Source organism: Haematobia irritans, chromosome 1 (genome assembly GCF_050003625.1).
Source record: "Haematobia irritans isolate KBUSLIRL chromosome 1, ASM5000362v1, whole genome shotgun sequence".
Classification (NCBI taxonomy): Eukaryota; Metazoa; Arthropoda; class Insecta; order Diptera; family Muscidae; genus Haematobia; species Haematobia irritans.
This window is the reverse complement of record NC_134397.1, coordinates 37475044-37498724: the sequence shown is the minus strand read 5'-3', so window position 1 is coordinate 37498724 and position 23681 is coordinate 37475044. Positions and strand designations below refer to the sequence as shown.

The following is a 23681-nucleotide window of genomic DNA, read 5'->3' as shown; positions in this document are numbered from 1 at the left end:
TGAGAAATATATGTATAGTGTCACTTTAAAATTGAATATTGTAATATTTTTTCTCCAATTTATTTTTATTTTTGTTTTCGTTTTTTATTAACCTTGTTAAATATTAATACACGAAATGAGTTTATCTGGTTTAAGTGTAAAATCAACATGAGAAATATTTGTAATATTTAAATTGTATGACCTATAACAATACCATTAATTTACATTTGTTATTTTTGTCCCGTCCAATTATTGTTATTGTTTTCTGGTTGTTTGCTGGTGTCTTCCTTTCATTCATTTTTCGAATTATTGTATAAACATTGTGCAACATGGAAATTATATTGCGTTCAACGTATGCATATGGTTAAACATATTTTTCATCAGTGGTATTTACAATTTGCCTCATTATTTACCATTCATCACCATTATTATTATATTGACATAAGTTTACCATAGGATTGTATTTGGATTTATCATTATAATTGGTGCTTGATACTGACATTATGTGGAGGGCATACTATATTTATTTATGATACACATATGAAAATGCACTCATATAGTGGACCCCAAAAGGTCTAAGGTTAAATGGTGTGAAATGAATTATTTAAAAAACAGTTTACATTGCTCTTCGAAATTTAATGAAAAATGTTTACATACAACTTAAAGCTATATTGGTTATTTTAAATTTAATTTTTCCGAATACAGTCAATTTTAAAATGTTTATAATTGAGGTCATAGAAGGGGAATGTACACGGTTGAAAAAGACTGTTTTTCATATGTTTGGCTATAAACATTATATGTTTGGAACACAAATTTTTAAACACAATATTTTTGAGTGCAAGCATATAATGTTCATAAACTAGCATAACATGTTTGGGACATATATGTTAATATGTTAGAACATATTATGTTTGGGACATAAAATGTTTGTAAATATAATATGCTTGGATGCAAACATATATTAATTTAGAAATAGCCTATAAACATATATGTGTTTAGTAGCTTGGAGCGCAATTTAACAGGGAGCGATTTTGAATTAAGTTGGTGGTTGTTGCTTGTTATTACAAAATTAATATTTTATTTTTCCTTGGGCAATTGATCAGCTACTTCTTTGATCCTTACAAACTGTGTGGTCTGCTGTTCGAATCCCCGTCCGGCAAAAGGTAAAATTAAAATAAAAAAAATCATAAAATTGAATAATTTATTCTACAATGTTTGTATTACAGAAAAAGGTGCTAAGAACTAAAAAATCTCGTGGAAGTGAGAAAGATGTGGGGGAATATACAATTGGGCAGAAACAAAATTTTGAGCATTTAGGTCGAAAACCTATGTTGTTAGCACCTATATTACCTGTTTATTTTCATAATTCATTATGATTGTAAATATATAAATAAATAAATAAAATTTTGAGCACAATATTGTTTGGGAGAATTTTTTTAAGCATATAATATTTTTGGGTGCAAAATGCTTCCAAACATATTATATGGTCACATAATAACATATTGTTTTTTGGAAGACAACATTATTGAATTTGGATGCAAAAATACAAAATGTTTGGAAATTGACTACCCAAACATATATTTTTTTAGACCAATATGCTTTCAAACATATTATATATTGGAAGAGATCAAACATATAAATGTTTGGGCAATACCCAAAAATGTATATGCTTGAAGCAAAATATGTTTGGGAGTATATGTTACAGAAGCGATTTTTTGTGAGCGTGTAGCATTTGTTTGTTTGGTTGGCCCTGGCCATTTCATTTTAATTTTAATTTTTTTTATAACAAACTACCTATAAAATTTGTGTGAAAAAAAAGCTAAATATAGAAGTAGACCAAAATAATTTTTAGACTCTAGACTTTATGTTTATATTCCTTTAAAAATCCAGTAAAAAGTGTAGCCAAAAAATTATTTTTTTGCATGGGCTAGTCATAGGGATAAAGTCATCTTTTTAAGCTTTCAGACCATTGATTTCTCATTAGTTCTTCAGATAATATTTCAGTATTGCGAATTTAATTTTAAAAAATTAGGGGAAAAATAAAAATAATATTATTTGTTTCGACTTATGTCTCTATATAAATACGTTTCGCATAATACAAGCAAATATCGCAAATATGTTATCTACCGGGAAATGGACCGCTACCACGGTTGCTATTCGAGCCCAAAACAATCTACCAAACAATAAATCTTATTTTGCAAAATTATAGAATATATTGAAATATAGAACATTTTCGCAAAAATTTATTTCTATAGAAAATTTTGTCAAAATTTTATTTCATGTACGTTTGTTGTTTTTGATTTTTATACCCTCCATCATAGGATGGGGGTATATTAACTTTGTCATTCCGTTTGTAACACATCGAAATATTGCTCTAAGACCCCATAAAGTATATATATTCTGGGTCGCGGTGAAATTCTGAGTCGATCTAAGCATGTCCGTCCGTCCGTCCGTCCGTCCGTCTGATGAAATCACGCTAACTTCCGAACGAAACAAGCTATCGACTTGAAACTTGGCACAAGTAGTTGTTATCGATGTAGGTCGGATGGTATTGAAAATGGGCCATATCGGTCCACTTTTACGTATAGCCCCCATATAAAGGGACCCTCAGATTTGGCTTGTGGAGCCTCAAAGAGAAGAAAATTTCATCCGATCCGGCTGAAATTTGGTACATGATGTTGGTATATGGTCTCTAACAACCATGCAAAAATTGGTCCATATCGGTCCTTAATTATATATAGCCCCCATATAAACCGATCCCCAGATTTGGCTTGTGGAGCCTCTAAGAGAAGCAAATTTCATCCGATCCGGCTGAAATTTGATACATGGTGTTGGTATATGGTCTCTAACAATCATGCAAAAATTGGTCCACACCGGTCCATAATTATATATAGCCCCCATATAAACCGATCCCCAGATTTGGCTTGCGAAGCCTCAAAGAGAAGCTAATTGCATCCGATCCGGCTGAAATTTGGTACATGGTGTTGGTATATGGTCTCTAACAACCATGCAAAAATTGGTCCACATCGGTTCATAATTATATATAGCCCCCATATAAACCGATCCCCAGATTTGGCTTGCGAAGTCTCCAAGAGAAGCAAATTTCATCCAATCCGGTTGTAATTTGGAACATGGTGTTAGTATATGATCTTTAACAAGCGTGCCAGAATTGGTCCATATCGGTCCATAATTATATATAGCCCCCATATGAAACGTTCTCCAGATTTGACCTCCGGAGCCTCTTGGAGGAGCAAAATTCATCCGATCCGGTTCAAATTAGGAACGTGGTGTTAGTATGTGGTCGCTAACAACCATACCAAAATTGGTCCAATCACACAAAAACTGGTCCATATCGGTTCATAATCATGGTTGCCACTAGAGCCAAAAATAGTCTACCAAAATTTTATTTCTATAGAAAATTTTGTCAAAATTTTATTTCTATAGAAAATTTTGTCAAAATTTTATTTCTAGAGAAAATTTTGTTAAAATTTTATTCGGTTCATAATAAAATTTTCATCATTGTGAAAATTTTATTTCTATAGAAAATTTTGTTCAAATTTTATTCGGTTCATAATCATGGTTGCCACTCGAGCCAAAAATAATCTACCAAGATTTTATTTCTATAGAAAATTTTGTCAAAAGTTTATTTCTATAGAAAATTTTGTCAAAATTTTATTTCTATAGAAAATTTTGTCAAAATTTTATATCTATAGAAAATTTTGTCAAAATTTTATTTCTATAGAAAATTTTTTCAAAATTTTATTTCAATAGAAAATTTTGTCAAAATGTTTTTCTATAGAAATTTTTGTCCAAATTTTATTTCTATAGAAAATTTTGTGAAAATTTTATTTCTATAGACAATTTAGTCCAAATTTTATTTCCTAAGAAAATTTTGTCAAAATTTTATTTCTATAGAAAAATTTTTCAAAATTTTATTTCTATAGACAATTTAGTCCAAATTTTATTTCTAAGGAAAATTTTATCAACATTTTATTTCTATAGACAACTTTGTCTAAATTTGATTTCTATAGAAAATTTAGTCCAAATTTTATTTCTATAGAAAATTTTGCCAAATTTTATTTCTATAGAAAATTTTGTCAAAATTTTATTTCTATAGAAACTTTTATCAACATTTTATTTCTATAGAAATATTCGTCAACATTTCAATGCTATAGAAAATTTTGTCAAAAGTTTATTTCTATAAATAAATTTCACAAAATTTTATTGCTATAGAAAATGTTCGCAAAATTTTATTTCTATAGAAAATGTTACCAAAATTTTATTTCTATAGAAAATTTTATTTTAATAGAAACTTTTATCACAATTTTATTTCTATAGAAATGTTCGTCAAAATTGTATTTCAATAGAAAATTTTGTCAAAATCTTATTTCTATAGAAAGTTTTGTCAAAATTGTATTTCTATAGAAAATTTTGTCAAAATGTTATTTCTATAAACAATTTAGTCCAAATTTTATATCCATAGAAATTTTTTTCAAATTTTTTTTCTATAGAAAATTTTGTCAAGATTTTATTTCTATAGAAAATTTTGTCTAAATTTTATTTCTATAGACAATTTAGTTCAAATTTTATTTCCTAAGAAAATTTTGTCAAAATTTTATTTCTATAGAAAAATTTTTCAAAATTTTATTTCTATAGAAAATTTTGTCAAAATTTTATTTCTATAGAAAATTTTGTCAAAATTTTATACCTATAGAAAATTTTGTCAAAATTTTATTTCTATAGAAATTTTTGTCAAAATTTTATTTCTATAGAAAATTTTGTCAAAATGTTTTTTCTATAGAAATTTTTGTCCAAATTTTATTTTTATAGATCACTTTGTGGAAATTTTATTTCTATAGACAATTTAGTCCAAATTTTATTTCTATGGAAAATTTTATCAAAATTTTATTTCTACGGAAAATTTTGTCAAAATTTTATTTATATAGAAAATTTTGTCAAAATTTTATTTATATAGAAAATTTCTTCAAAATTTATAGAAAATTTTGTTTTAATTTGATTTTTATAGAAAATTTTGTCAAAATTTTATTTTTATAGAAATTTTATCAACATTTTATTTTTATAGAAATTTTGCAAAAATTTTATTATAATAGAAAATGTAGGTACCTCATAGTTGGAGAGGAAAATCTAACAAAACTTCAAGAATTTTATAATCTACCAAACAATAAAAGATCGATCTTTTTTGGTAGAATTCTACCAACTGTGGCAACCGTGTCCGATACCCTCTTTATTTTTGAAAACGTCCATTAGCTTATTTGCCCTTACTTTGTTTTATATACAGTAAAATTTTTAAAATTTGAATTTATTGCCACAACTGTGTACTACGAAGGATTTTTATATAATGCCTCAAAAGAATTTCTCTTGAAGTGAAATTTAAGCCTTTGGGGTGTACATTAAAAATAATGACTTTTGAGGAACTTCAAAATTTTTTGCTAGGACATTTTATTGAATGTGCTATCCAAAATATATGTGGATCTTCTGATCGTAACATTTATTTTTTATGAGAATTTTAAATTCAAATGGCCCTGGCCTTTTGCGCTGCACCAACATTCCGATTTTTGGTAGATAGTAGTTTTTGAGTTTTTCGCATTTAAATTATAAACATCTTTTTAGTCAGAGTATTAGGCAAAACAACAACAAAACAAAATCTAAAGACAAGAGGTAGATTAGACCTATTCCCAATGCCTGGTAAAATCGGTGTTTATTCAATTCCAAAATCTCATTTAATTTGTCATCCAAATTACCTACCGAAATAGGTCAAACTCAAGGCTGCTACAAGTATAGTCAATGATGTATATGGCCCGAGTTCTAGTCAAAATGTAGGGAAGAGACCGATCATTTAAACAGGGCTTTTTCATTTGCGTGGTAAATTTACACTTATTACACCACTTTGACTCATTCCAAAGGGCACGTTCTGGGGTAGATTAGACAGGACCTCACAAACCAATTTAGGACAACTTCTTAAGAACCTGCTTCATTTTTAACATCCCAATCACACCAGAAAGGAACAACTTTTGGTATATGTTAAGCAATCAATAATTATAATTCGGTAAATTAATAAATTATACTAATTAAAAAATTGTATTAAAATTTCATAATAGGTCAGTCAGTGGCAAATTTCACCAATTTCCCATAGTGAATATTTAAATCTTCTTGAATATCGTAAAATTCCTATTTTTTTATTAGATATTATTCAATTTATAGAGGAAGCATAGCCTTATCATTCGTATACTGCTGGAAGCTATATAGGGTTAGTCCCGGTGTAATTTTCAGACATGAAAGTGCTTTTACTTAAGGTTCAAGCTATCGGGTAACGATTTAATATCATGATTTTTCATAATATTATTTAAGATTTTTAATCACTAAATTTTATATAATAAAAAAAAATATCAAACAAAAAATATTGAATTTAAAGAAACATTAAAATACAAAAAAAAAATAAATTTTTTTAAATTGTTAGCAAAACTCTGAACGACTAAGTTTTTAAATGAGTTTCATTTGAAACATACACATATCTTATTACAGAAAAAAACCTTCCAATTGTGTTAATCACATAAAGGCTTTGTAACATATTTCATACTTTTATAATTATTTGTATATAACTTCTTTATATATTTCCAAGAAAATTCTGGTATAAAGTTCTATATGTCGTATGAATAATTTTAATTTAATTTACAAAACGTATACGATCCAAAGTCTGTTAAGAGTTACACACAAAAAAAATAGTTTTTGATTCAATCACGAAATTAATTGATCCAATTAATTTTTTAATTAAAATGTTTTCAATCACAGGAACGATAGTATCAATTAAAAAATTAATTGAAAGTCAATTAAAAAAATAATTAATGATTCAATTAAAAAAAAAATTAATTGATACTATTAATTTTTGTGATTAATTTTTGTTTCAATTAAAAAATTTGTTGAATCAATGAAATTTTTAATTGAATATTTTTTAAAATTCAATTAAGATTTTAATTGGAAAAATTTTCGTGATTTTTTCTGTGTATTAATGGGCAACATTGACAGTTTTTTAGGAATATTTTAAATAAATGGAATATTCAATATTAAAACTATTATAAAGATATTTCCAAGAAATTTCTAGTATAAAGTCCTATATGTCGTATGAATAATTTTAATTTAATTCAAAATACGTATACGATCCATGTCTACAAAATGTGAAAGGTTTAAAATGTTTCTTAGGGTTTTCAATGGGCATCATTGATGAGTTTTTAGGAATACTTTTAATATATGAAATATTCAATATCAATACTAAGAAAGATATTCCCAAGAAAATTCTAGTAAAACGTCATATAATCCGTATGTAAATTAATTTAAATTACGTATACGATCCACTTACCCAAAATATAAAAGGTTCAAAAAGTCTCTTAGACTTATCAGTGGGAAATATTGGCGAGTTGTACGAATATTTTTAATAAACAAAAATTTGATAACAATACTAAACATCGCAAGACTTTTTTTTCAGTTTTTTTATTTAATAATAGTCATACGCTCCCTATGCCTTCAAAACTGTATTAATCAAACCCTATTGAAAAAATGCAAAGGGTGATTTTCTAAATAGTTTAACCGTTAAATCATATAATTAATCTTATGAAATATTTATGATTTTAATCGAGATTTTAATTAAATTGTTTTATGATTTATTTAAAATATTATATGTATTTATAATTTACATTACAAGTTTCCTCATGTATTTAACAAAAATTAACAAAACCGAAATTTTCCCTCAATTACATATACCCTAAAGTACAGAAACTATTTTTTATAGTTTAATTTAAGTTTAAAGTTATTCATACGCACCATATAACGGTATTGTATTTTAATTTGATTAAGTTATGGAGAGTAAAACTAACAACAACAAAAACTTTTCCAACTTGTCGTCATTCAGAATTTTGCTTCAATTTTATAAATGTTTATTCATATGAATATATTTGATTTTTGCATTACTTACCATTGAGCATGTTTAACATTTCAATCCATAAACTTTTTTTGTGCCATTGTTAATCATACAATTTAATATTGTTGACAATTGAATTTTAGTTGGTCTTTTGCATTGACAAAAGAAAAACTAAAAATTATTTTGTCTCATACAGATAAAATAGAAATTGTATAGTTTTAACAAATTCCACAAAAATTAAGTTCAAAGGTTAGCATTAGATTGTTTGTCAAAAAGGGTAAAATTTCTTTAGTAATATCGAATTATTAGTTATTGAAGTTAATTATCACAATATTTATTACAAATGAAGGACAAAAGGAGAATGTGTGTATATTGATTAGTAATCAGTCGTAATGATGTGTCTGTCATAGGTTTATTCGAAAGAAGGATTTGGAAATCATTTGGAGTATTTTGGGGAAGAGTTGAGTATGTGATAAGCTTGTATGTGTAAGAGTGTGTTTATCTATGATATACATCCAGTAGAGTATATAAGATGAGATGGAAAAAAGTTTAAATTTTAAGACATTCTGAAAGAGCCTTTGGGAATAGGAGAAACTTTAAAAAATATTTTTCGAGATGCTACCCCCCTCTTGTGTATGGAAATTACTATATAACGTATACGTAATATTAATCATCATACGTTTATATTAATATTATTTATACGTAACCTGTTCAATTTCAATTACTTGGAAACTTGTCTAATATTAAAGCAAAGATAAAACGTTCGGTTCAGTACATTAGCGATGATTTTAATAGTTTTTTTTTTTTTCTAAAAAAATGACTTGCATTTACTTTGTCTATACTGAGTGGAAATTTTTAAAGAAAATTTTGTCAAAATGTCATTTCTATAGGAAATTTTGTTTCTAAAGAAATTTTGTCAAAATTTCATTTCTATAGAAAATTGTGTTTCATTTCTATAGGAAATTTTGTCAAAATTTAATTTCCATAGAAAATTATGTCAAACATTTATTTCTATACAAAATTATGTCAAAAATTTATTTCTAAAGAAAATTTTGTCAAAATTTCATTCCTATAGAATATTTTTTCAAAATTTTGTTTCTAAAGAAATTTTGTCTAAATGTCATTTCTAAAGAAAATTTTGTCAAAATGATATTTCTAAAGAAAATTTTGTCAAAATATTATTTTCATAGAAAATTATGTCAAAAATTTATTTCTATAGAATGTTATGTCAAAAATTTATTTCTAAAGAAAAGTTTGTCAAAATTTAATTTCTATAGGAAATTTTTTCAAAATTTAATTTCTATAGAAAATTTTGTGAAAATTTCATTTCTATAGGAAATTTTGTCAAAATTTCAATTCTATAGGAAATTTTGTCACAATTTCATTTCTATAGGAAATTTTGTCAAAATTTCATTTCTATAGAAAATTTTATTAAAATGTCATTTCTATAGAAAATTTTATTAAAATGTCATTTCAGTTTGTCAAACTTTCATTTCTGTAGGAAATTTTGTGTAAGTTTCATTTCTACAGGAAATTTTGTGAAAATTTCATTTCTATAGGAAATTTCGTCAAAAATTCATTTCTATATGGAATTTTGTCAAAATTTGATTTATATAGGAAATTTTGTCAAAATTTCATTTCTATAGAAAATTGTGTTAAAATTTCATTCTAAAGAAAATTTTGTCAAAATGTTATTTCTGAAGAAAATTTTGTCAAAATATTATTTCCATAGAAAATTATGTAAAAAAAATATTTCTATAGAAATTTATGTCAAAAATTTATTTCCAAAGAAAATTTTGTTATTTCCATAGAAAATTATGTAAAAAAATTATTTCTATAGAAATTTATGTCAAAAATTTATTTCCAAAGAAAATTTTGTCAAAATTTAATTTCTATAGGAAATTTTGTCAAAATTTCATTTCTATAGAAAATTTTGTCAAAAATTTGTTTTTAAAGAAATTATGTCTAAATTTTATTTCTAACGAAAATTTTGTCAAAATGTTATTTCAATAGAAAATTATGTAAAAAAATTATTTCTATAGAAATTTATGTCAAAAATTTATTTCTAAAGAAAATTTTGTCAAAATTTAATTTCTATCGGAAATTTTGTCAAAATTTAATTTCTATCGAAAATTTTATCAAAATGACATTTCTACAGGAAATTTTGTCAAACTTTCATTTCTTTCGAAAATTCAAAATTTTGTTTCTAAAGAAATTTTGTATAAATTCTATTTCTAAAGAAAATTTTGTCAAAATTTTATTTCCATAGAAAATTATGTCAAAAATGTATTTCTATAGAAATGTATGTCAAAAATGTATTTCTATAGAAATGTATGTCAAAAATTTATTTCTTAAGAAAATTTTGTCAAAATTCAATTTCTATGGGAAATTTTGTCAAAATTTATTTTCTATAGAAAATTTTATCGAAATGTCATTTCTACAGGAAATTTCGTCAAACTTTCGTTTCTATAGAAAATGTTGTCAAAATTTCATTTCTATAGGAAATTTTGTGTAAGTTTCATTTCTATAGGAAATTTTGTGTAAGTTTCATTTCTATAGGAAATTTTGTCAAAATTTCATTTCTATAGGAGATTTGGTTAGATTTTGATTTCTTTTGCAAATTTGGTCACAATTTCATTTCTATCGAAAACGTGGTCAAATTTTCATTTCTATAGGAAATTTTGTCAAAATTTAATTTTTATAGGAAATTTTTGTCAAAATTTCATTTCTATAGGAAATTTTGTGAAAATTTCATTTCTATAGGAAATTTTGTCAAAATTTCATTTCTATAGGAAATTTTGTCAAAATTTCATTTCTATAGAAATTTATGTCATAAATTTATTTATAAAGAAAATTTTGTCAAAATTTCATTTTTATAGGAAATTTGGTTAAATTTCATTTCTATAAAAAAAAAATTGTTTCTATAGAAAATTATGTCAAAAATTTATTTCTAAAGAAAATTTTGTCAAAATTTAATTTCTATAGGAAATTTTGTCAAAATTTAATTTCTATAGAAAATTTTTATCCAAATGTCGTTTCTATAGGAAATTTTGTCAATCTTTTATTTCTATAGGAAATTTTATAAAATATTTATTTTTATAGGACATTTTTATCAAAATTTAATTTCTATAAAAAATTTTGGCAAAATTTCATTTCTATAAAAAAATTTGCCAAAATTTCATTTCTATAGGAAATTTTGTCAAAATTTCATTTCTTTCGAAAATTTGGTCAAAATTTAATTTCTGTCGAGAACGTGGTCAAATTTTCATTTCTATAGGAAATTTTTTCAAAATTTCATTTTTATAGGAAATTTTGTCAAATTTCATTTCTGTAGAAAATAAAATCTGATTTCTATAAAAAAGATTGTCAAAATTTAATTTATATAGAAAATTGTGTCAAAATTTCATTTCTATTTGAAATTTTGTGAAAATTTAATTTCTCTAGGAAATTATGTAAAAGTTTCATTTCTATAGGAAATTTTGTGAAAGTTTAATTTCTATTGGAAATTTTGTGAAAATTTCCTTTCTATAGGAAAATTAGTGAAAATTTCATTTCTATAGGAAATTTTGTCAAGATTTCATTTCTATAGGAAATTTTATCCAAATTTATTTTTTTTATGAAATTTTGTCAATATTTCATTTCTATAGGAAATTTGGTTTAATTTCATTTCTATAAACATTTTTGTCAAAATTTCATTTCTATAGGAAATGTTGTCAAAATTTCATTTCTATAGGAAATTTGGTTAAATTTTTATTTCTTTCGAAAATTTGGTCAATATTTAATTTCTATCGAAAACGTGGTCAAATTTCATTTCTATAGGAAATTTTGTCAATATTTATTTTTTTAGGAAATTTTGTCAATATTTCATTTCTGTAGAAAATAAAATCTTATTTCTATAAAAAAAGTTAGTCAAAATTTAATTTATATAGAAAATTGTGTCAAAATTTAATTTCTATTGGAAATTTTGTGAAAATTTCATTTCTATAGAAATTTTGTGAAAGTTTCATTTCTATAGGAAATTTTATTAAAAAATCATTTCTATAGGAAATTTTGTCAAAATTTCATTTCTATAGGAAATTTTGTCAAAATTTCATTTCTATAGGAAAATTTATCCAAATTTCATTTTTAGAGGAAATTTTATAAAAATTTACCTCTTAGTTGGGGAGAAATATTTTGCAAAATCTACCAAAACATCAAGAACTCTACAAATTTACCAAACAGTATAAAATTTATCATGTTTGGTAGAATTTCGCCGCGTTTGCCATAGGGCGAAAGTCATCGTTTTAAGCATCAGTTGTATGGATTTCGCATTAGTTCTTCAGATGCAATGCTATTTCGGTATTTCCAATTTCATTCAAAAAATTATGGAAATCTCATAAAATAAATTTTTTAGCATTTTAAATTTTCAACTTATTGGAAAACCATCGTTAAACAAAGGATTTTTATACCTTAATTCAAAAGAATTTCTTGTGAAATGAGACTTAAGCCCATATATAGAAGGGCATGTTAGGATGTACTTTAAAAGTAATAACATAGGAAGAAATTCCAAATTTTTTGCTGGGTTTTTTAAAGTTCATTTAAAAAAATACAAAACAAATTTTAAAGTTTATTGATATATTTCAAGAAATCAAATTTTATGTATACCATGTCAAATAATATTATTAAAAGTTCATCTAATAAACAATAAATCAACGTAATTTCACGAAAAAAAAAATACAAATCCTGTATGTATGGCTAGAATATTTATCTTTCAGTACTTAGATACACATTAAAAATTTTTTCCATCTCATACTCAAATTAACCCTCTGGTTTAATTTTAACTAGGTCATATAATTATCCATTTATAGTCCAATACCTGCCACTTGATTTATGGTCGAAATTGATTATTGTATCCTCATAAATAAATATTTTAACATAAAACACATTGATTACCAAACAAAACTATACTGGGTGATGATAATAACAAAATTAAATAAAATATATTTGCATTTATGTTAAAGCAATTATAGTATATTAGTGAATGCATGTATATATCGAGTTTAAGTTATAGTTGTAGTAATAATATATGCATGTTTATTTTTGTGATATCATTAATTTAAGGAACCTTATGTGAAATGTCATGTTTTCTGTTAATAATTTTGTTGTTGTTGATGATGCATGTGTGTGTGTGTCTATGGGTGTTTATTATTCTATAATAAATCTAATAAACTTAATTATTATTACCTTATGACTAATAATTAACTTAACTTAAATATTTAAATATTTACTACGTATTTCATTTTGGGCTTTTTGGAGAGAGAGGGAGACAGAGACAAGGTAGGTCGTTGGGGGAAATTTTTGGCAAATGGTATCTTAATATTATGACCTTCTTCTTGTTAATACTGATATCGGTGTTATGTGATTATTTATAAGTATAAATATATAGCAAAGGATAGACTATAATATTGATAAGGAACTTTATTATTAAAGGTAATTGGAAAATAATTAGATTATTTTTCAGAAAACACATACCTGGTTGTATGATTAATATTAATGCAAGGGCCGTGGGACGTATAAGTGATATTAATAGATACAATCATTATTTATAGGCAGAACTGATATATGCTGTATACAGTTTGAGAACTTTTTCTTTCTTGAAAACGAATAAATATGGAGTCTTAGTAATGCGATCCTGTATCGCCAATTAAAACTAAAATATTATGGATATTTTATATACCATGAGCTAGATGTAGGACTGTAGACAGAGATTTGTAATTTTGGAGTAAATACATAGAAGCCACCGTTTTGGAATGGACCACATCCGACTAGCATGTGTTCAATCCCATTCGAAAAGGTACTTTTCGAATTTGTGAGAGCAATATACCTTCTAAGGCCCAAAAGACCATGGTGTAGTTTTTTTTTGTAATGAAAGAGAGCTATATGGATAATGTGGTTGGTGGTATCTTTTTATAAGAATCATCACAGCAAGAAAACTTTTATTTTTTATGTACCGATTGCCCTGGACTAAAATGGGAACTGGATTTTTACTGAAAAATTTAAAAAATATTCAAGTGAAAGGTATAAACTCGATTTCACAGGCCAGATTCTAAGTCGAACGGGATGATGTTTACATTTATGAACATAAATGTACTAAATGTGACGCGGGGGTACCAAGGTACATGCTTTACATAAAAAGTACCAAAAATAGTACAAAAGTATAAACTTTATGAACACAGGGTTAGTCCTATTTTATTTTAAATCGGAATGATGATGAGAGGGAAGGAGGCAAACAACTTAAAATGGTAACTCAAAGTGACAAAAATGTGGAACTTTTGAATAAGAGTGGAACAATCGCCTATAGGACTGTGGAAATAATGAACTATCACCTTGTGTTAAGGGGCAATTTTTTGGCGAATAATCTCAGCACAAGATGATGCGAAAAAATAGACTTTAAAGCTCTATTTATGACACCTTCCTGTCTTCATGACATATGGATCCCATGTTAGGTTAGGTTAGGTGGCAGCCCGATGTATCAGGCTCACTTAGACTATTCAGTCCATTGTGATACCACATTGGTGAATTTCTCTCTTATCACTGAGTGCTGCCCGATTCCATGTTAAGCTCAATGACAAGGGACCTCTTTTTTAAAGCCAAGTCCGAACGGCGTTCCACATTGCAGTGAAGCCACTTAGAGAAGTTTTGAAACCCTTAGAAATGTCACCAGCATTACTGATGTGGGATAGTACACCGCTGAAAAACTTTATGGTGTTCGGTCGAAGCAGAAATCGAACGCACGACCTTGTGTATACAAGGCGGGCATGCTAACCATTGCACCACGGTAGATCCCACGTTCTGTAGGGGGTATTATAGAACATGGACAACCATGACCCATTAAATAAGGACTGGAGGGAAATTGCTCGTATGTACACCACCTGTATATCACGGTTTTGCATATTACATGGCTTTTGGGAACATTATTGACAAAAGGAGCTGTGGTGTCGGGCCCTAACTTTGTTAATTCTCCGTGTTAGCAATAGACTCAAAAGGTCGCCTAAATTTTGTTCACTTTAGGTAAGTGCCTACTTATGAGAGCTCACTTTTAATATGTTAATTTATGGATTAAATTATGGTTAATGCCGAATCTCCATACCCACAATCCGAAGTTGTAAGCTAAAATAGTTTCTTAAAAATGTTTTTTTGTTTGTTTTTTAATTCGTTTGAAATTTGTTGGCAAATTTTCTTCGATTTAATTCTTCCAATTTAAAACTAACACAAATAAATTTTCGAAGTACATATGGTTGTATAAGTAATATTAATTGTGTATACCATGGACGTATACGTAATGTACATGGTAATGTATTAATACGCCACCCCTAATCATTTTTGTTTTTCGAAATGTGTTAAATTTATAATATTATCATTATTTATAATGAAATATCAAATTTTTATTTCCAATAATATTGAAAAAATAAATAAAATTCCTATAATATCAATATTTTAGTCTAACTCCTCTCTATATTATAAATATATATTTAATAATAAAAATTCTAAATGATATTTTACATATATTAATTTCTATATGTACGCAAACTTATCAACTATTCTATCCTAAATTTGTAAACTAAGGGAAAAATTAAATATTATCTCTTAGAGGGGAAGTTCTTAGAAAATTCTTCATTAAACATTTATAAAAATTGTTATGCAGGGAATATATGTTTTTATTTTCTTAAAAACGTTAATAACTGTATTGGGTTCTTCGCAAAAAATGATATATATTGATGTCTTTGAATTATTTTTTTTTAATATAAATATTTATAAATCGTTTAATACTGCGCAAACAGTCTTCTTTGGGAGCAATGCAGCTAAAAAACCGTTTTTGTAGAGAGAGAGAATGGAAAAAGAGAAAAAATAGAAAATGGGAAGAAAATGCAGAAAAAATATAACACAATTTGAAGAAAGAACAACAACACGATATGGGTAAAAATAGTCCGACATTTTTTTTATTAAAAAAAATTTAAATGGTCTATTCAAAAATTTGGGGGTTGTGCAGGGGTTATGTTATCAAAATTATTTTGTTATAAGAATTAGCTACAATTACTTTTTAAGGGATTTGCGTTTTCTTTTAAATAATTGAAATTTCTAAAGAAAATATGTACAGTACAATTTCCTAGTGATTAGTATAATAGGGCTTTTTTTCTGTTTTAGTGTTAGTAACTAAATTATTTTTATTTATTACATCTACTCTGGTCTATAATAATATATATTAATACTACAATTTATATTATAGATATCTTATCTAAAATTTCATATAATTAAAATCATTTAATATATACGGGCTTACCTCTTCATCAACCGTACTCGGATACATGCGTACGGGCAAATTTTTCTCCAAACTAAAATGATCTTCGGTGGTTTTGCGATAGACAGGATTCTCGAAATTCATAGAATTAATGGAACGCCTACTACAGTAGCGATAGCCGGAGTAAAGAAGCTAAGAATGGGAAAAATGAAAAATTGGATACTCAGTAATATAAATTGAACATTTTAAATATATTTATAAGAAAAATTAAAAACAAATTTAAAGTAAATTAGTTTAAAAGTAAAACTAAATCAAATAGTGAAATTAAAAGTAAAAGTAAAATAAAATAAATATATATAGATTAAAATCAAAAGAGTTGGAATAAAAAAATAAGATAATTTTATATTAAAAAAGTAGTTTATAAAAAAATAAAATCAAATTAAAATTAAAAATAAAATGCGTTAAAATTTAAACTATATTTAAAAAAAAAATCAAATTCATAATTTGAAATTGGTTTAAATTTGAATTTGTATTTAATTTAAAATAAAATTTGATGTAATATTGAAATCAAATTTGAATTAAAGTTACATAATTTAAATTTAATTAAAAATGAAATAAAAAAATTATTTTTGTTTTGTTTTTTTTTTTTAACTAAAAGTAAAATAAATATAAATAAGCATAAAAATAAATAAAATTAGAATTTAAATAGAATTAAAATATAAAATAAATTTATATAACATAAAAGCAAATGTAATGTAAAATTTAAATTAAACCTAAATGCATTAAAATTATAATTTAAATTCGTAATTTGTAATTAGTTTAAAATTTAAAGTTTTGCAATTTTTATTTACTTTAACACAACATTTAATGTAATATTAAAATCAAAAAAGAATTAAAAGCACTATTTAAAATTAAATTTTATAAAATTAAAATTAAATAAATATATTTAGCCATTTAAAATCTAAAAGTAAAGTAAACATAAATAAAATAAATATTATATTGAAATGAAAATTAAAAGTGTAATAGAATTAAAACAAAAATAAAATAAATTAATAGCAAAATTAAAAGTAGAATAATATAATTATATGTAAAATAATATAAAATTACACTAAAATAAACAAAATTTTAAACAAAAAATGAATTTAAAAAATAAAACAAATATTTAAATTCTTAATTTAATTTTAGTTTTAATTTAAATTTGTTTTTCCATTAAAATAATATTAGATAATATTAGAAATTAAAATTAAAATAGAAATAACGATGAAACTAAATAATATATTTCGCTTCTATCAACTAAAAATAAAATAAACATATATAATATACATAACTAGATATTAAAATATATAATATATTTTTTTAATGAAAATTAAAATAAGAATTAAAATAAAATAAATTTATATTAAAATTAAAAGTAAAATAAAATCAAAATTAAATTTTTAAAAAAATGCATTAAAATTAAAAACAAAGTTTGTACTTTTAATAAAATTAGTTAAATTTTAAACTTTATTAATTTTAAATTTGCGTTGATATTAAAATAAAATTTAATGCAATATTTCTAACAAATTATAATTAAATATAATATTTAAATGAAATGAAATTAAATATTTCGTGTTTCTAAAATTAAAAGTTACTTAAACATAAATCGGTTTTAATATAATTATAAATTTAAATTAAGAATAAAAGAATAATAGTATGTAAATAAAAAATAACATAAAATTATATCAACATTTAAAGTTGAATAATATTTTAATTAAACTAAAACGCATTGAAATTAAAACTTAATTTGAATTTAAATTAAAAAAATCAAATTTGTAATTTGTAATAAGTTTAAAGTTAAAAATTTTACAATTTTTATTTTTTTTACATTAAAATAAAATTTAATGCAATATTAAAATCAAAATTTTAATTAATAATAATTTGATTAAAACTAATTAATTAATAATAAATATAATAAGTTTATCATTCCGTTTGTAACACATCGAAATATCGATTTCCGACTATATAAAGTATATATATTCTTGATCAGGGAGAAATTCTAAGACGATATAACGATGTCCGTCTGTCCGTGAGTATCGGTCCATATTTTGGTATGGTCCCCATATAAACCGACCTCCCGATTTGGGGTCTTGGGCTTATAGAAACTTTATAGAATCCGTAGTTTATATACAATTTGCCTGAAATTGGAAATTTATATAGGTATTTTAGGACCATAAAGAGGTGTGCCGAAAATGGTGAGTATCGGTCCATGTTTTGGTATAGCCCTCATATAGACCGATATCCCGATTTTACTTCTTGGGCTTCTAGAATCCGAAGTTTTTATCCAATTTGCCTGAAATTGGAAATCTAGAAGTATTTTCGGGCCATAAAGAGGTGTGCCGAAAACGGTGAGTATCGGTCCATATTTTAGTATAGCCCCCATAAGAACGATCTCCCGACTTAACTCCTTGGGTTTCTAGAAACCGTAGTTTTTGTCCGATTTGCCTGAAATTTTAAATATTCTGGTATATCGGATTAAGTTTTTATCGGTCAATTTGGTAATGCCTCCATATAGACCGACTTCACTTCTTGAGGGTATAGGGGCTCATGAAAATTGTTTGAAACTCAATGTAAAATTTCCAGATTTGTCTTCTCGGGTGAAAATCTACTGACTTAAGATTTCAAATCAAGACGTTATTTTATAATTTTCTTGCACACTTACAAGATATGTTAATGATTTGTCTAAAACTCAAACAAAAATCTGATATAGTCCTCATAGGTGAAATCTTTAAATTAATCTTCGGGAAATGTCCTCAAGTCCTCAAGCCCTCCTGAAATTCCAAAGGAAACCCTAATATTTGGTTCATGGTGGTGGGTATTTAAGATTCGGCCCGGCCGAACTTACTGCTGTATATACTTTTTTAATAATAAATAAAATAATAATTTTAGCTTGAAAATAAAATTAAATTTCATTTCATTAAAATTAAACTTAATATAATATAAAAGTCATATTATGATTAAATGTAAACATTAAATTATAAATTAAAATAAAAACTAAAATTAAAAATAAATAAATTCGTAATTTGATTTTTGTTTGAAATTAGATTTAAATTTAATTCCATTAAAATAAAACTTAATATAATATAAAAATCGTATTATGAGTAAATGTAAACTTAAAATTACAACTAAAGAAATTATTTGTTTTTTACTTATTTTATTATAATTACAAATTATAATAAACTAAAAAAGAAATTTAAATTTAATTCCATTAAAATAAAACTTAATATAATATAAAAATCATATTATAATTACATGTAAACATTAAATTACAAATTAAAATAAAAACTAAAATTAAAAATAAATAAATTTGTAATTTGATTTAAGCTTGAAATTAAATTTTAATTCTATTAAAATAAAACTTAATATAATATAAAAATCGTATTATGATTAAATGTAAATTTAATGTAACTAAAGAAAGTATTTATTTATTACTTATTTTATTATAATTACAAATTATAATAAACTAAAAAAGAAATTTAAATTTAATTCCATTAAAATAAAACTTAATATAATATAAAAATCGTATTATGATTAAATGTAAACTTTAAATTACAACTAAAGAAATTATTTATTTATTACTTATTTTATTATAATTACAAATTATAATAAACTAACTAAAGAAATTAAACTGACAACAATTAAAAATATTAAAATGAATACAACTTTAAATTAAAATAGTATTAAAAAAATAAAGAAAAACTTTTTTTTTTTATAAAAAAATCAAAAGTAAAATAAAAATTACAATTCTTTAAAATTTTATTTCAAATAAAAAATAAACGCCAAATTAGTTCTAGTTTCAATTTAAATTTGTATTTAAATCAATCATTTAACTTCAAATGTAAAATTTAAGGTTTAATTAAAATATAAAATATTTTATTTTTTATCTAAAAATTTTCTACTTACCACTCCCAAAACTAACGCTGAGCCCAATAAACTTCCTATCACAATTAATGCTATATAACCAGAATCCGGTTGTGTTGTTGTTGATATAACACTGCCATCACTATTGTGAGTACCATTTCCAGCAGGATGTTTGGAAACTATGGAGAAATAAATAAAACACAACAATTACATATATATATTAATAAAATATTTGCAAATATGTTTGTTTTAAATTAATCTTGGCAAACATATTTATTTCATAAGCTCATTTGTACCACCACCATTATTAGTCCACATATATAAATGAAAACACAACAATAAATAAAATTAATTAAATTATAAAGTTGAAATAACATTTAAATGTACAAACAAAAATAAAATAAACAAAACTGGGACACGGTATGTAATGTTATGGAGAAAATTTTTAAAAGTTATAAAATAGACTAGACAATAAATATGCACAGAAATCCCATAGTGTTGGGTTTAGTTTTGTTATACGAGAAAATGTAGAAAATATTTATAATAATAAAATATGGAGAATATTACATATGGTATAGGGAAAATGCTGGTATTTTTTGTAAATAAATTGTGCAATTTCATAAATTAAATTTTAGATAAAAATTTATACTCTTACATCGTTGGGGTTTCAAAAAAAAAAAAAAAAATCGAAAATAAAATTTATTAATTTGTCATTGATTGATTCTTTGTTAATTTTATGGTAATCCTTAATAGCTTTTTTCGCTGAATCTTTAATGTTTTTTTTTTCATTTCCCTGCCATATCATATAAAATGAAACATTAAAATATTATGGCCAAAGTTCGCCCTTCTTTTATTTCTTGGTTTATTATCAGAGAGATGTTGACACATGAACAAAAAAAAAATCCACAAGAATTTTTCATCCGTATGTACTTCCTTTGATAACAAGCGTATCCTTTAGGTTTTTATTCCCTTTGGTGGTCCATAAAGATTTATTTTCACTTTTATGGCATTTTCATGTGTCTTCGCCCAAAGCTCAAATGCGGATAAGTGCCTTCATATTCGATGGTGTTTGACAAACTTCCATTTCTGTTCATTGTTTACAATCCTGAGGTTTAAATTTTGCACAGGCGAAAAAAATTAAATCAAATTGACATCCATATTGTACATATTTTTTTCTCATAAAAAAATTCTATTGATTTTTTAAAAGTGTACACTAATTGTGCAATCGCTTTGCACATGACACACTAGTGTGATTGATGGTGTGATCAAAAATCAATGTAACTGAATGACGGACAAATACTTATACTCGCTTAAAATGCAAAATTCTTGGGCTACATTAGTGAAAATTAGCTGATACACAGAACAAAAAAAAAATAACACCAAAATTTTTCCAATTAAAATTTCAATTGGATTTTTAAAAATGTTCAATTAACATTTTTTTTATTTATATAATTATATTAATTAATTTTTTAATTGGAACAATTAATTATTTAACTGACTTTGTTTATTGAGTGGTGGTTCCCCACGGTGGTGCAATGGTTAGCATGTCCGCTTTACACACACAAGGTCGTGGGTTCGATTCCTGCTTCGACCGAACACCAAAAAGCTTTTCAGCGGTGGCTTACCCCACCTCCGTAATGCTGGTGACATTTCTGAATGTATTAAAGCTTCTCACAGTGGTTTCACTGTAATGTGGAACGCCGTTCGGACTCGGCTATAAAAAGGTGGTCCTTGTCATTGAGCTTAACATGGAATAGGGCAGCACTCAGTGATAAGAGAGAAGTTCACCACTGTAGTATCACAATGGACTGAATAGTCTAAGTGAGCCTGATATGTACACCGGGCTGCCACCTAACCTAACCTAGTTGATTCCTACTATCATTTGTGAGATTGAAGACTTTTCAATTAAAACTTAATTGGATCAATTAATTTCGTGATTGAAGTCAAAACAGATTTTTTCTGTATATGTACTTCTACAGTAATAAGCAAAGTTAAATAGAGTAAATGTCTATTGATACAACCAATCAAAGTTTTGTACAAGATTGGTTCAATTTTCTACATACATAGTGGCTGCTATATCCCAGCAAAAAAATGGAAGTTTTTCCAAAGGGACAACTTTAAAAGCATTTCCAAACATGTCCTCCCAAAGATGTTCTTTATTTTAACTATACACACGGACGAAAAAGACTGTTTTTCATATGTTTGGGTGTAAAAAATATATGTTTAGAACTCAAATTTTTTAACACAATATTTTTTAAGTGCAAGCATATAATGTTCATAAACTAGCATAACATGTTTGGGACATATATGTTAATATGTTAGAATATATTATGTTGGGGATATAAAATTTTTTTAAATGTAATATGCTTGGATGCAAACATATATTAATTTAAAATAGCCTATAAACATATATGTGTTTAGAAAGAGAAACCTATTTAGAGAGTATGCTGCAAGTAAAAGAATCGAAGTAACCAATTGGCGCCTTAAAAATATATATACACCGCAATTCATGCCAAAGGTAGCCAATTCGAACAAGCCTAAACTGATTTAAAAAATTTGATGTCATTTCCGACATTTTTTTGAACAATAGAATTAAAAACAAGTATATACGGCCGTAAGCTCGGCCAGGCCGAATCTTATGTACTCTCCACCATGGATTGCATAGAAACTTGTACTAAAGACTGTCATCCACAATCGAATTACTTGTGTTGCGGTAACACTTGCCGATGGCAAGGTATCTTAAAACTTTTTAACACCGTCTTTTCAATTGTAAGTTAGTCCATACGGGGTATATATTAAACAAAAACGGCCGATTAAATACGTATATAATTAGTTTATCAAAATTTTGTATAGAAATAAAATTTTGACAAAATTTTCTATCGAAATTAAATTTTTCCAAAATTTTCTATAGAAATAAAATCTTGACAAAATTTTGTATAGTACTAAAATTTTGACAACATTTTTTATAGTAACAAAATTTTGACAAAATTTTCTATAGTAATACAATTTTGACAAAATGTTCTATAGAAATAAAATTTTGGTATATAACTATAGAACGATATGGAACAATTTTGGCATGGTTGTTAGCGGCCATATACTAGCGCAATGTACCAAATTTCACCACGTACCAAATTTAAACCGGATCGGATGAATTTTGCTCCTCCAAGAGCCGCGGAAGTCAAATGTGGGGATCGGTTTATATGGGGGCTACATATAATTATGAACCGATATGGACCAATTGCTGCATGGTTGTTAAAGACCATATATACTAACACAACGTACCAAATTTCAACCGAATGGGATGAATTTTGCTTATCCACGAGGCTCCGGAGGTCAAATCAGGGGATCGGTTTATAAGGGGCCTATATATAATTATGGACCGATGTGGACCAATTTTTGCATGGTTGTGAGAGATTATATACTAACACCATGTACCAAATTTCAGCCGGATCGGATGAAACTTGCTCCTCCAAGTGGCTCCGCAAGCCAAATCTGAGCGACGGTTTATATGGGGGCTATACGTAAATTGGTCCGATATGGCCCATTTGCAATACCATCCGACCTACGTCAATAACAACTACTTGTGCCAAGTTT

General features: G+C 25.5%; 1 protein-coding gene across 11 annotated transcripts in view; it reads right to left on the bottom strand.

Annotated features, from left to right (window-relative positions):
• The window catches only part of LOC142220611 (uncharacterized), a 798617-nt gene that overhangs the window by 10469 nt on the left and 764467 nt on the right, over positions 1-23681 (bottom strand). For all 11 annotated transcript variants that reach the window (XR_012717895.1, XM_075289824.1, XM_075289826.1 and 8 more), the window contains 2 exons: positions 20130-20266; positions 16233-16382 (listed from right to left, as the gene is read on the bottom strand). Coding sequence is in view for 10 of the 11 variants with exons in the window: in XM_075289824.1 (XP_075145939.1) it covers positions 16233-16382; positions 20130-20266 (287 nt within the window). In the remaining variant the exon portion in view is untranslated. The remainder of the gene's footprint in view (positions 1-16232; positions 16383-20129; positions 20267-23681) is intronic.